At 34.0% G+C, this 14146-nt stretch overlaps 2 protein-coding genes across 5 annotated transcripts; one reads left to right on the top strand and one right to left on the bottom strand.

Moving 5' to 3' along the window:
• Positions 1 to 136: 136 nt before the first annotated feature.
• LOC118030985 (uncharacterized) lies at positions 137 to 4920 on the bottom strand. 3 transcript variants are annotated; one of them, XM_073409099.1, is made up of 7 exons: positions 4815 to 4915; positions 4634 to 4679; positions 3938 to 4063; positions 2880 to 3784; positions 2685 to 2790; positions 1780 to 2550; positions 137 to 1557 (listed from the first exon to the last, which is right to left on the bottom strand). In XM_073409099.1, the coding sequence occupies exons 2-7, from the start codon at positions 4661 to 4663 to the stop codon at positions 445 to 447; spliced, it is 3051 nt and encodes a 1016-aa protein (XP_073265200.1). In that variant the 5' UTR covers positions 4664 to 4679; positions 4815 to 4915; the 3' UTR covers positions 137 to 444. The 3 variants fall into 3 exon arrangements, with proteins under 3 accessions (XP_073265200.1, XP_034891162.1, XP_034891154.1); XM_035035271.2 differs by having other exon boundaries at positions 4269 to 4920; XM_035035263.2 differs by lacking the exons at positions 4634 to 4679; positions 4815 to 4915 and adding an exon at positions 4180 to 4264.
• Positions 4921 to 10381: 5461 nt separating this feature from the next.
• LOC118031020 (uncharacterized) lies at positions 10382 to 13792 on the top strand. Of its 2 annotated transcripts, XR_004684436.2 has the most exons (3): positions 10382 to 11501; positions 13012 to 13385; positions 13584 to 13792. XR_004684436.2 is itself a non-coding variant. In XM_035035318.2 (2 exons), exon 1 carries the CDS (start codon positions 10597 to 10599, stop codon positions 11488 to 11490), a length of 894 nt encoding a protein of 297 aa, XP_034891209.1. In that variant the 5' UTR covers positions 10385 to 10596; the 3' UTR covers positions 11491 to 11501; positions 13584 to 13792. The 2 variants fall into 2 exon arrangements, 1 of the variants encoding a protein (XP_034891209.1); XM_035035318.2 differs by lacking the exon at positions 13012 to 13385 and having other exon boundaries at positions 10385 to 11501.
• Positions 13793 to 14146: the final 354 nt, after the last annotated feature.

Here is a 14146-nt window from a genome sequence, read left to right on the forward strand (position 1 = left end):
TTACTAAAGAAAAGACATTTGATCTCACCTAGTGACTAAATTGTTGTAAAGTTTAACTAAAGACCTGGTCATGCAATTAGATAAGCATTTCAAGAACCACAAAACTTTACAAGCAATGATTTTGTAAACTAAAGGAGAAAAAAGAATTCGAACTATCATGGCTAGAATAAATAGAAGATAGAGCAAAAGGAAAGTGATACAACATTTCCTATCGATGTTCAGAAAACCGAAACTGATGCACTGAAAAAGCTAATAAAAACACCATCAAGTTAAATGCCCCTGAAAAGTTTGAAAAAAAAAAGAGAAATGAATAGCATTACCCTGTCCTTTAATTCCCTCGGTCAAGTTTTGGATGTCTTCCCTTTGGTTGTAAGCATCACTTTTGCGTTTCCGAGGCTTTTTCTTCTTGAAATGTGGCCTGCATTGCTGCCAGTCCTGTGGAGGTCACGATGAAATGGTTTCTGCAACTGATGGTGATTTGGATCTTGTAAACCTCCCTTGACCAGCACCAATTGGCCATTTTTGTTTTTTCTGAAGATCATGTTGCTGCCTTTTCTGCTTAAGCTGAATCTGTGGAGACAATGGTACGTTGACAGTTTGAGATGCAGCTGATAATGATTTAGGTGGCCTTCCTGGGCCACGTTTCTTGGGCTGTTTCTCATTGTGACTCTGATGGCTTGAGGATATTTCTCTTACTATGAGTTTTGTACTGGTCATGGCTTGAGGCCTTTGCCCTTGAATATGCAATGGCAGCTCCTTGTTATGATCTTCACCATCTACAGGTAAAATTCCCCCCTTAGCTGTATCAATGACAGGCTTTAGCTTAGGACGCCTCCCTCGATGTTGATATGCCAGTTGACTTTCCTGTTTATTTTGGTCTGGTAAGGGTTGTGATTCTTCCATGGTTTTATCCATAATCTCTTCAGCTTGGGAAGAGCATTGCATTTGAGACTGTAGTTGCTGTTTCTGCTGAGTTTGAATAGAATCCCCTGCTGATGTTAGTTCTTGCTGTTTTGGATTTTCTAGCCTTTTGACTTCATCAGATGTTACTGGTGCAAGCTGAGATCTGAGAAGTCTTTTCCTACCCTGATCTTTCAGTTCCTGCTCCACTGATTGAGATGATTTCTCCACTTTCTTTGGTTTTCTCTTTTGAGGTCTTTCAGGGATTGGATGATCTAGTTTCCCCTGTCTGTCTGAATCAACATCATTTGCATCTGTTGGATGTGCTGGATTTGATTCAGATGCCTTTGTGCCACGATGCCATAGTTTCTTTCTCTTGCCACGACCCTTCTTTTGCTGATTCGTTAATCGGGATGTTTCATGTACCACCAAAATTTGCTTTGGATCTTGAAGCATTTCGATGTTATGGAGTTGCTGATCAGAAGTAGCTCCAGCTGCACCTGATTCAGATTTATTCTTGGATGCCCTTTGCTCCAGAGGATGTAATTCTTTCTCTTGTATTTGCTGTTTTATCTGGCGTTGTTGCTCTGAAGTGATCGTTTCAACCTCTATATGCCTTTCTTTGACTGATAGTTCAAGATTCTGCCCATTCACGAGCTGCATTGATTCCATAGCCACACAATTCATTTTGTCAAATCTATAGAATGGTATGTTCTATGGTACTATATTTAATATCATTGATAATATGAAGTCAGTTCTATATTATCTTCAGTCTGTTCCATACCATCTCCGATTATAATAAATGATAGAAAAGGAATGGAAGGCCTAAAAAAACACATGAGCAATTAAAGATAAAAACGAACGTGTCATGGTTCCTACCATAGGCTCGAGTTTCTTTGCATCACCACAAGGAATAGCACCCTGCAGCCGTTCTTGGGAAAATTGCTCCCCTGTAACCTCAAATCCTGGAGGCCTCTCAGGCTCAACCTGGTCTCTATCTATAGTGATGTCCTCGGCAGGTGTCAATTCTCCATCAGTAGACAAGTTTTTTCCCAAAGCCTTTTTTAGCTCAGGGACATCTAATCGCTGCTCCAGCTCAACACGCAGTTCAACATGCTCCAAATTGACGGGAGTCTGAAGGTCCTCTACAATTGTGCTATGATGCTCTGATCTCTGCACCAGATTCAACTCCTGGGGTTCCAAAGAACCTGCAACTGAACAAGACTTGGACCCCTTTTCTGGGTAATGAAGTTGTAGATAGCCTTTAAAACTAGGAAAATCTTGATGTTTCTCCACCTCCAGTTGCTGTGAGTGCATGATTTGCTGAGCAGGAGAAACACTAATTTTTTCTGGCCAGTATTTCGATGGGAAATCATGATTTCCAGGTAAAGCCTGCCTTTTCTGGTTTTGAAAAGATTCCTGCAATGCTGTTATTTGAACTTCTGCAGTTCTTTTGAGTTTAGGAAGCTCAATTTGTTGATTCTGCTGAAGTTGCATTGGATCTTTGGGTACATAATCAGAATGTGGCAATGCTTTTGGCTCTGATTCATGAATATTGGCTATTACTTCCATTGAATTCAAACAGCTAAGAACATCCATCAGCTCATGCTCAGCTTCTGTTAACTTCTTCCACACATTTATACACTTTTCCTAGTGATCAAAGTAAATTAAACAAACAATTAAAACGTGTTTCATGGGACAGAATAAGACGAGTTTTACATATTAGTAACCAATTTTCCAAGTTTAACATGTGAATAGCTAATACTCCAGTTTTAAACTTTCACCTTCAGAGTATGCAATAACAATGAAGACCCAACATGGTTTAATTGTTGACGCATAGCTATCATGTCTTTATCTCGAACAGGTTGTGCAGAAACCTCCGATGTATGGCTTAATTAATCAGAAAAGGAGAAGGGATAAGAATAAAGTAACAAGAAAGACTGTAAGATACAATGTTGCAAAGTAAGAAAAGAGCAAACCTAGTGTCAGTAGAATTGTTCCCCACTTTATTATCTTGTTCTTGCAATGCCTTTTCCTCTCCAATCACTCCAACTTCTTTTCCTCGTGTTTCAATCTGCATAGGAATGGTTCTAATATGTGTTTCCTCTGATTGATAATGTTCGTCAACATACAAATCTTGTGGAACCTGAGGTCGAATTTCGCCTATAATTTCTTCATTTTCAGGATGTTCAACATGATGCAGGTCTTCAGTCACTTTACTTTGACGTTCAGTTTCCACTTGATCTTCAGTCACTAGGAGTTCTTGTTGTTGTAATTGACTTCGCTCTTCAGTTGCCTCAGTTTCCCTCATTTGGATATGAACTTCTTTTTCATGTCTTCCCTCATCTACTCCAGCAGTTTGCTGGTATCTATCTTCTACAATCACTTTTGACTGTCCTTCAACAACTTGAGAAAAATTCTCAGTAGTCATCCCAAGCCTCTCTTCCTCATATACCCTAAGCTGATCTTCTTGTAAATGGTTATGGTATTCAACACCTTCACTTTGAGCTGCTTGTGATTCTTTTGCTTTATCACTTTCAGGTTGATCTTCTATTTCTATAATTGCATTCTGATCTTCTTGAACTTGAACTCCTTCATTGACCTTTTGCAACTTATTACTTCTCCGATCCAGTTCATATTGCACCGACTGCTTCTTTCCCTGCTTTAACTTAGCAGGAGAACCAGAGTCCTCAGCTGGAAGCATGTATCGATTCTCAGATGTAAAAACTATCTCTTCCTTCTCCACAAGTTTCTCTAATTGTTCAATTAGTTTAGCCACATGAACAACCTGAAAAACATCATACTTTCTCATGATAAACTGTGATATTGCATCCTCGGTGGATCCCCCTTCTTCATTTAAATACATAATTGCCTCATGCACCATCTGTATGGAAAAATCAAACCAATTGAAAACTAGTCAATGAAAACTTCATTCGTCCTTCGTTTCTCTTTAAACCAGAGACCAACATGGCTACACTCGTAGGTATCATGAAAACAAATTCTAGAGAAGCAGACACAAAGGAAAAAGGAAACATACGACAGGGTATACTGGATGATCTGGAGTGTGGTCTATGGTTGCCAGCTGCTGTTTGATGTGCAGCATTTTGGTTTGGTCTTGGCATGCCATTTTCACAATCATGTCATCCACATCAAATTTTAGTCCCTGTGCATGGAATTACAAATCAAGAATACGTTAGGCGACCACGAACACCATAAGCCCACAAAAAGAAATAGCATGTTCAAAAATTTCCATAAGCCCACAAATATAACAATTATAACCTGTATTTTCATTTTCTTTCCTCACAGCTTAAGAAGTCAAGTCTGTGCTCAGATTAACTAGATTAGTGCATCTAAATTTTCATGATTACCACTAGCAGCACAAAGGGTCTTGCATGTTAATAATCTCTTCCTTCGGACTAGTGCTCCTCCCTCATTCACACAAAATTGGCATCATGATTTATAGCTATCACGAAGGGATCCCACTTTCATACGAGTGAAAAAGAATGTTATAGAAATACCCAAATTGCTTGCATAGGAGGAAAAAATCGGTATATGTCAAAAGCACAATTCAAAACCATTTTCTTATAAAACAAAAAAATACCAAACAGTTTTGATTTTCTTGTAATGTTGATGGCGGAACAGTGTAAGCAACAGGTTCAATGGGGCTACCACAAAGCAGAAGAAAAGCAAAAGCAGTGAAATATAAATTATAGTAATTAGAAAAGAGACAAACATGAGCAGAAGCATTCTCTGTTACCCCCATCGGTTTTTTTCACCTCCTGCAACAATTAATCAGTAAAATTGGACTCAATCAACGCTTGTCCAATAAAAACTAAAACGTTGACAATCTGACTGAAACAGCAATGGTATAAAAAAAAACTGACAGAAACCCAATTTAGAAACAGAGCTGTTACAATCACTGATGATTATTATTATGTCAGCCCAGTAACTGAAATTCATGCCAGGTTACTCCAATAGGAAGAAAATAGGGTTTCGGTGATTTTCTCGTTACAAACACGTTTGATGGCTAGCTTGGAATTTATTGCAAAAAATACTGACAAGGGTTTTTATTAAGTTTGCTTAGATTTGGGGGCCCACGACTTTTTCTTTTTAATTGTTAAAAAAAGAAGGTACGCGTGTCTCAAAAAGTTAAAAAGGAAAAAAAAACCTTAGACAACAAAATAGAGTTATTATAATTAGATTAAAAAATAATTCTTAAGAAAATCCCTTCAAACTCCTCTTGATGCTGGCAATGATCGCTACAGTACATGATAGGCTATCCTTCCCATTTTAGCTTCTTCACAGACATTACTACACTTCTTCACCAGTTGTTTTACCATCTTCTTCGTTAAAGGCCGCTAAAACACAATCTTAAATCTCCCGTAAGAGCTGTGTATCCTAGCATGGCGCTTTCTATACAAGAATTATGAATTGTTTTAACAACCTTTTCTCTCAGGTCATCTTTGCCGATCACAATTCTCCTTTTATACCGGAGTATATCAACTGTAAAAGTATATTCAGGCCAATTGTCAGCTCTGTCAATTTCCCATCAATTATTTCCTGCAACTGAGAATCTTGCTTGTAGGTGTCCATAATCTCCTTGTACCATGTTGGAACCACTGTTACAATAGGATCGGATCAATCCTCCTTCTTGAAAGATAATCTCATCTTTATTAAACCGAATAGGATCGGCGAGTAAAGTCTTAGCAGCCAATCCACTCCCATAACCATGTTAGTATGTTACGCCTCCCTAACTTCAAGATCCTCAAGTCTGCTTGGAATTGATGTCCTTGCATTAACCATTAAAATTTTGTACAGAATACACTACACCTCATGACTAATACAGTTTCATTGGCCATAATTACTGCTAATACAGTCGTTTTTCCAATGGTAGTCTTATCTCACAGTTACTGCTAATACAGTTTCATTGGCCATAATTACTGCTAATACAGTCGTTTTTTTAATAGTAGTTGTTATGTTTTGTATTAAAAAGATAGGAAAGGATAAAAAAGCTCTTGAAGGTTTAAAAAGTAAGTATAATTAAATGAGGAGTATAGTAGTAATTAAATAAAAAAATGATAAATATAAATAAAAAATAAAAAATAAAGAAAGAAAGAAAGAAAGAGGGATCTTAAAATTGAAAGCGAACTGTGAGAGAGAAGGGAGAAAGAAGAAGAAGAAAAAGAAAAAAAAAAGAAATTATAAGGGAAATAAAAAAAAGTTAAAGGAAATAAGTTTAAAGGTAAGATTATATATAAATATGTGTTAATTAAGCTTTAATTTTGGTTTTGATAAATGTTAGGGTTATGAAGTTTGTGTTTTAGGTTTGATTGATGATTTAATTTGAATGTTATAGAGTTAATTGTTGTAAGTATTTGATTATTTGGATGATTTTGAGATATTGAATTGAAAGATGATGATTTTGAGTTATGATTTTGTTTGAATGGTGAATTTGTGTTAAAAATTTGGAGAGAACAGTAGGTTTCTGTTAAAATTCTGGGTTAGAGGTTAAAGATGATTAAATTTTATTTTGGTCCTTGATTTATGAAAAAATTCAGTTTAGTCCCTAAACTTTAGCATCAAAGTGACTATAATTCATCGGAATCTTGTTCAAATTCTCAAGCCCAAGTATCAGATAAAATAAAATATAAAACAAGATAGAAAAATTGTATTGCCTATCGTGGGACTCAATTTCCAATCCAAACTTAACTAAACTAGCCTAGGAATACAGTTTGGGATTGGATGATGAGTTAATTAATTCATTCTAGTAATTTTTATTTTTTTTGTTAAAATAATTGATAACTTGTAATTGCTTTTGACAGATTGAAGTAGCTTCTAGATAATATATGGAAAAGAGTGAGAATTTAATTTAGGCTCATTAATTAATATACTAAAACGTGTAGGTTTTTTACTGTAGCTAAAGCATGTTCTTTTTTTTTTGCAAATTTTTTTTTTTGTTTTTTTTTTTGTGAGGCGATGACATGGAAAGAGTGATGTGTTAGGATTTGGACAAGTGGAAAGAGTTTATAATAGATGGTTGGGACCTACTTCGTGCTTTGCTATTTTTTTTTATATATATTATTAAGTAATATACTAAAATGTCTAGGATTTCTACTGTAGCTTTTTTTTTTTTTGTGGCAGTTTTTTTTTTTCCTGTTTTGTTTTTTTTTTTTTTTTTATGTCTATGGGTTTTTTTTAGTTTTTTTTATGTTTTTTTTTAATGATTTTTTTTTTGTTTAATTTAGTTTGTTAGTGTGGAAAATTTTTTTAATTTAGTTATCATACTTTCATGACACGGATCTCGAGTTTGATGGGTTAACTTGGTTTGACAAGTTAACCCAAATTTTTTTTTCTTTTTTTCTTTTTAATCAAATTTTTTCGTTTAGTTTAGTTTGTTAATTTTTTTTCGTTTAGCCCATCAATTTTTTTTTCTATTTAGTTATCAAACTTTCATGACGCGAATCTCAGGTTTAACGGGTTAACCTGATTTGAAGGGTTAACTCAATTGATTCAAATTTTTTTTCTTTTTCCTCATTACTAACAGGCTTATGTCTTTTGTTTTCTTTTTGTTTTTTTATTATTTTTAATTAATTTTTTTCGTTTAGTTTAAGTTGTTAATGTTCAATTTGTTTGCTATTTAATTATCAGACTTTCATGACACGGATTCTAGGTTTGATAGGTAACCTAGTTTGACGGGTTAGTACGGTTAATTCTGGGTTAACCCGTCAATTTTTTTTTCTATTTAGTTATCAAACTTTCACGACATGAATCCAAGATTTGACGGGTTAACCCAATTAATTCATATTTTTTTCTCCTTTTCTTTATTAGTTTTTTTCTTTCAATTGGTTTTTTTTCTTTTTAATTAATTTATTTAATTATCACACTTTTATGACATGACATTGCAGCCAGATCCGCATACAAAGCTATTGGGTCTGGTATTTTTTTTAGCAGGTTTTTTTTGTTTCTTTTTTTTTTAGCATGTTTTTTTTTGTTTTTTTTTTACATGTTTTTTTTCCCCAAAATTGATTTCTTCTTTTTTTTATTTTTTTTTCAAAATTATATTTGCTAATTTTTTAAAATATTGAGCTGGTTGAAAATTTAATTATGTAGTTTTTTTTCTTTAAAACATTGTGAATTGCTATAATATTCTCATACATTATTTTTTTTATTTTTGCCAAATGATCTTTGTAGATTTTTTTATATATATATTAAGTTGGTTGAGAATTTAGCTTTGTATTTTTTAAAAAACAAAAAAATAATATTGTTGCTACAATGTTTCCCTTATATAGTTTTTGCTTTACTGTAGTGTTTCCCCATATATAGTTTTTTTTTAAATATCTTTATCGAATTTATTTTTTCAATATTGAGCTGGCTGATAATCTAGCTTTAGCTTTTCCCATATATTTTTTTTATTTGTTTTTCTTTTTTTCCAAAATTGTCATTTTTTACATATTTTTTTTTAGAATTATTTTTGTTGATTTTATTTTTTTACTATTAAACTGATTGAAAATTTAGTTTTTTTGTCTTTTTCTTTAAAAACATTGTAGCTTTCCCTACGTGCTTTTTTTCTGTTTTTGTTTCCTTTTTTTTACATGTTTTTTTTTTTCATTTCTTTTACCCAAAATTGACTCTCTTTTTTTTTTCATTAGCTTTTGTCGGTTTTTTATATATATTAAGCTGGTTGAGAACTTAGCTTTGTAACTTTAAAAAAAAAAAATATTATGGATTATTATAGTGTTTCCCTTACATGATTTTTGTTTGGCTGCAGTGTTTTCCCCACATGTTTATTTTTTAAATTATCTTTGTTAAATTTATTTTTTTAATATTGAGTTAGTTGAGAATTTAGCTTTAGCTTTAGCTTTCTCCATGTTTTTTCATTATAATTATTATTATATTGTATATAACTGTTTTTTTCTTTTGTTTTTTCTTTTTAATTTTTTTAATGATTTTTTTTGTTTGATTTAGTTTGTTAATGTTAATTTTTTTTATTTAGTTATCATATTTTCATGATACGAATCTCGGGTTTGATGGGTTAACCTGATTTGACGAGTTATTTTTTTCATTTAATTTAGTTTGTTAAAATTAATTTTCTTTCTATTTAATTATCAGACTTTCATACTTTCATAACATGTATCTTAGGCTTAACGGATTAACTTGATTTGATAGGTTAACCCGATTAATTCTGGGTAAACCTATCTTTTTTTTTTCTATTTAATTATCAAACTTTCATGATGCAAATCCTAGGTTTTACAAGATAACCTGGTTTAAAGGGTTAACCCAATTAATTCAATTTCTTTTTCTTTTTCTTCATCAGCTTTTTCCTTTTTATTGATTTTTTTTTTGTTTTTTTAATTAATCTATTTAATTATCATACTTTTATGACACGGCCTTATAGCCAGACCCACATCCAATATTCTTGGGTCCGGTGTTACAGTCAAACTCACTTAAACTTGAGTCATGCAAGTTTAATTTTATTATTAATATTATAAATATTACTCTTAGATCAGGTGTTGCAGTCAAACCCAAGATTCTTGGGTATAACTTTGCAGAAAAACCCAAAATTTTTAAATTTTTATTTTTTATACAAAAAAATAACCCGCGGCATTGCGCGGGTATCAAAGCTAGTTTGCATCTAAACAACGTTGGAGAATCAAATTAAAAATTTATAAAATAAATACTATTATAATCTATAGTGAAACATGAAAGGAGAAACAATAAAATGATATAGTGAAACAGCCACGCGGTTTATATTACAGGTAAGATATCAAAATAACTTTCATCTGATGCAAGCACAGCTCCCCCGTAGCCCACCCTAGAAAGAACAAATTGTTTAAAATAGGAAAAGGCGAATTATGGCAGAAAATCACTGTAGAAACAATCTGAGAAGCTCTTTTAATTTGTTCAAAAGATAGATAGTATGCTTGTCTTGTGTTTTTCTGCAACAATGAGGTGGGTGGTTCAACTCCTTGCTAAAATGCCTCCATATGCTCTTCACTCAATTTGATGCTATAATGCTGGGATTAAACCAGTAATCTTGTGCATTATGCAGTTATAATCTTTTTTTTAACAGATATTAGAATAAAATTTTATTCATTGGGCATGCATCACCCAAGTGAATAGCCCAACAGTAAGACCATGGGAGGGGTGAAATGGAAGTTTATAATACGAGAAATCAATGTCCCTGCACGTTGCTTAGGCAACTGGGCTCCAACTCCATGTTTGATAAGTTGATAACTAGGAATTGACAACAGATCTTCACATGTGAGAGCTTTTATTATATTTACTATTATTGGATAACTAAATAGATATTTACAAGTATTTATAAATAATATTCATGAGATTGCAGTTAAATTTTCATATTGATAACTTAACCTAGAAAGGATGATGCTTCAATAGCATTGCGAAGACCACCTTACCATATGTTGCTTTGGCTGGGGAAAATAGTTGTTTATATATCTTTCTCAATGATTTCCTCTGGAGAAGAACCAATTTCAGGTCAAAAAAATCACTCGGATGGATGAAAGGAATTTGGTTGGTTTAACTTGTAGTCAAAATGACGATGGGCCCATTGTGTACTCTTTTTTGACAGAAGACCGAGAAGACACACCACCCTTCACTGTGAGAAGATGCTTTAACACAAGTGGTCAGTTAAGGTAAGGCAAGGTAAGAGAAGAATGAAAGCAAAGCAAAGCAAAGATGCTCCCACTAAAGCTGGTACGCTCTCTGGTCTTAGGAGAAACCATCAACAACCCTCCTCCTCTCCTTTCCCACCATCACCATCACAGCGACATCAACACCAGCTACACCCACACCAACAGCGACAATAATACAGACACAACAAAAACAAGAGCCAAGACGAAGACGAAGACCCCACTACTTCTGTTCTTGCCAAATAAAGAACTTGTTACAGATACATACAGGCTAACCAAGATTGCAAGAGACATGGGCATGGACTTATATCCAACACCATCTCTTTCTCACATTATTTTCTCATACCCATCATCATGTACATCACCATCGACATCGACATCAACTCCATGTACATCATCAGTTTCGTTATCATGGACATCAACATCATCTTTGTTGCATTTACCAAACAATGCCATTCCTTTACCATTCCCTTCACTTTACTCTTCTTCTTTAACCCATCTTCGCTCATTTGTTTCACTCTCAAAAGGGTTGTTCAAGCTTGCATTTATCAACTCAAAACACACCAAGAAAGTTATGGGTGGATATGAAAGCGACAGTCTTTATGATAGTAACTGGGATTGTTGTTCATTTTCTTTGTTTTGGAGGTTAACTGGTGATAGAATTGATTCCATGGATAAATTTTCAAGGGCTTTAGCTGGTGTTGGATGGACTCTTTTCAAGACTAAGGAAAATAACACACCAAGTGATGGAATTGGAGGCAGCAAGATGGTGTATTTGTTTAGGAAAGTGGACTCAAAGCCTGTTTATGTGGTGTCACGAGGAAATGGGGAGTGTAGGATAAGGGAATTGAGGTTGCCTGCTTTGGATTTTAGAAATACTCCTTTGAGGATCTTGCATTACATACGTCTCATGACTGATGATATCTTCTACCTTTCATAACTCATAACTAGGTATGTTCTTACCTTACTATTTGGACTTGTTTTCTTTTTAATTTACTCTTTTCTTTGTGTATATTGTCTGCTGATTGCTAATTGTTAAGGGGGTTTTATGTTATGTTATGGGTTGGTGGAGATTTTTGGGTAAATCTGTTTTATCTTGATATTCTTGAAATTTAAATGTGTGTCGAATGGAAAATGATGATCTTATCAGAATTTTAGGATTGTTAATCTAACATATTTTACAAATTTGACTACTTTTAATGAAATTTGCTTTGGACTAGATTGTGTTTTAGGCCAGGGAGAATGTGACATTATGCCTAGGCATGGAATATCAGGAATGCTGAATCAATTGTGTTGGAGTAATATCTTCCAAAATAAGTGCTTAGAAAGACATTTTATTCATGTATACTTCGCTCATTGAAGCCATTGAATGAGCTCTAGACATGTCATTGGATTAGTACTACAGCCTAAACGGGTGTCTCAAATTCAAAGTTCAAACCGAGACATGGGAAATTTACCAATTTAGTTGGGCGGGGGAAAACGGAAAACGTAAACTAAATCTTGATCCCAAACTGTTGGTGTCGGCTATATGAATCTATTTACAGTATCTTGTCCAATATAGGTTCAGATTCTCCTCGAATTTTTGTTGCTGCTGCATCATTTTAGATGATGGCAGCTATCCTGTCGTGTCTGACAGAACTGAAATGGAAAATTGTTTTGTTTGAACACGAGTAAAAGTGGAATTGGAATAGGCGACGAGAAGGGACTGAGTTTTTACTTATTCGGAAGTTTGTTATACAGAGGACTGGGTTGGCTTGTTATTATTAGATGTGTGAATTTTAATTCTGCAGGAATTGTGAAGCATCCACTCACTCTTGTAATTGATGCTAGTACCCTTTTGGGGTAGAGGGATGTACATGATAGAGACATTATAAGCATGAACATGGCGGTACTTGAATGCTTGAAGCTAAAAGGAAACTTGATGAGTTCTGAAGTTATCATTCATAATATTTAGAAAGTCATAATTAGTTGCTTAGACCATAGTTGATGCTAGTAGGAAACAATAAATCAAAGATGCTGGGCTTTATGGAATGTTATTCTGAGAATATCATTACTAGTTCTTTTTATAGCTCTGAAAATGAGGAAATTTTAGCGGTTACCAGGAAAAGAAAAGGGATTATGATGCCATTTGTTCCGTGACATATATTAGAATCCAGAGAGAAGCATCTTTCTTCAGGGCTTATCATAAATTTATTTGGGGAAGTTAGTATGAAGCAGGTTCAGTATCTGGTATATTTTAACTTTGTTAAGCAATTGCAAGTAAACTGTAAACACTTGATTATCCCCAAAACAAGTGCTCACAGCTATGGTCTTACTAGTTACAGCTGTGGGAGTTAGACAACCCCTGGCTTGTTTGCTAAAGTGTGCTTGATGTTATAAGAAAACTGAAGAGTGTCCATAATGGAGTGGATGAAATTGTTCCCTGGAGAAAAACATCTGTTGATATGTCATTTATTTGCAGACAAGGAGGGTGTGTCATCAGGAGAAGTGTTCCTCGGAATAATGGAAGAGAAGAATGTTGTGGTTCTTGTTGGTAACAATCAAACAACACAAGGGTAGGGTGTGGGTTGGCAAATTGTTGATTCAAGATAAAATCATAATATGGAAGGGTTGCCTGATCCTTTTACGCTGCTACTTCCCTGTGTTTCTCATATTAATACTATTTCCAGTTTTTATAGACAATAATAAAGAATTAATCTGCGTGAAGATTGAAAACGACGAGCATTTTCATCGATACCTTTGTATGTGGTGCCATGAACTTTGTTGTGGGTTTTATGTCTACTTGCAGTCTCAGTGATTTGCATAAAGAGCTTTTCCATTACTGCAAATAATCAGGTAGTCATCACGTAAAGAGCTTCTAGCTTGATGTCTCCAATGTTGGCTTTGCATGTCATGTATATATATGCAATCTGTCATGGAACTGGAATCTCAGGTGGCCTTTTCATGCATCATATTGCTCAAGTTTGTGTTTATCTCTTGTGGTAAATTGTATGCTGACATTGAAGATTTGATGAATGACTGCGTATGTTACAGATGGTGGACAGAGTGGAGAACGAGGGAGCCTTTAATGGAGTTATAAATAGCATGATGCGTTGGAGGCTATTTGTTCATAGGACTTTGAAGTACAATAACTAACAAAATCTCCTACTTTTTTATTTTTATGCCACAGTTTATTATGATGGAAAAACTACTGCACTTGACAGGAAAAAAGAAAAAAAATTACCTTACTATTACTACTACTATTATTATCTGTGAGAAACTTATCCGTCAGAAACCAACTTCACCGGTCTGAGGGGTTAAAAATGGTGACCTGGGATTTCCACTTGAAAATCTGAGGATCAATACTCCCTAATTTCACCATTTCATGATGCTTGTCGATCATGGAGGTATATGCTGGATCATTTGTTTCATATTAGACATTTTTAGGTTTAGCATAGTAAAAAATATTGTTTTTTAAAGTATTTATTATTTGGAAATGTATTGATATTTTAATTTTTAATAATTTAGATTAAATTTGACAAAAACTATCCAACTGTAGCGCTAAACACCCTCTTTTAAAGTGTTTAATTACATATTTTAATTTTTAATAATTTAGA

This window comes from Populus alba, chromosome 5 (assembly GCF_005239225.2).
Source record: "Populus alba chromosome 5, ASM523922v2, whole genome shotgun sequence".
In the NCBI taxonomy this organism is placed as follows: domain Eukaryota; kingdom Viridiplantae; phylum Streptophyta; class Magnoliopsida; order Malpighiales; family Salicaceae; genus Populus; species Populus alba.

What these genes read in the sequence shown, in the direction of transcription:
- LOC118030985 (XM_073409099.1), bottom strand. Translation starts at nt 4,663, where the DNA reads ATGGGGGTAACAGAGAATGCTTCTGCTCAT. An exon ending in AACAATTCTACTGACACTAG is followed by an intron (nt 2,791 to 2,879) that starts GTTTGCTCTTTT and finishes TGATTAATTAAG; the next exon opens with CCATACATCGGAGGTTTCTG. An exon ending in CAAAGAAACTCGAGCCTATG is followed by an intron (nt 1,558 to 1,779) that starts GTAGGAACCATG and finishes GAATCAATGCAG; the next exon opens with CTCGTGAATGGGCAGAATCT.
- LOC118031020 (XM_035035318.2), top strand. Translation starts at nt 10,597, where the DNA reads ATGCTCCCACTAAAGCTGGTACGCTCTCTGGTCTTAGGAGAAACCATC.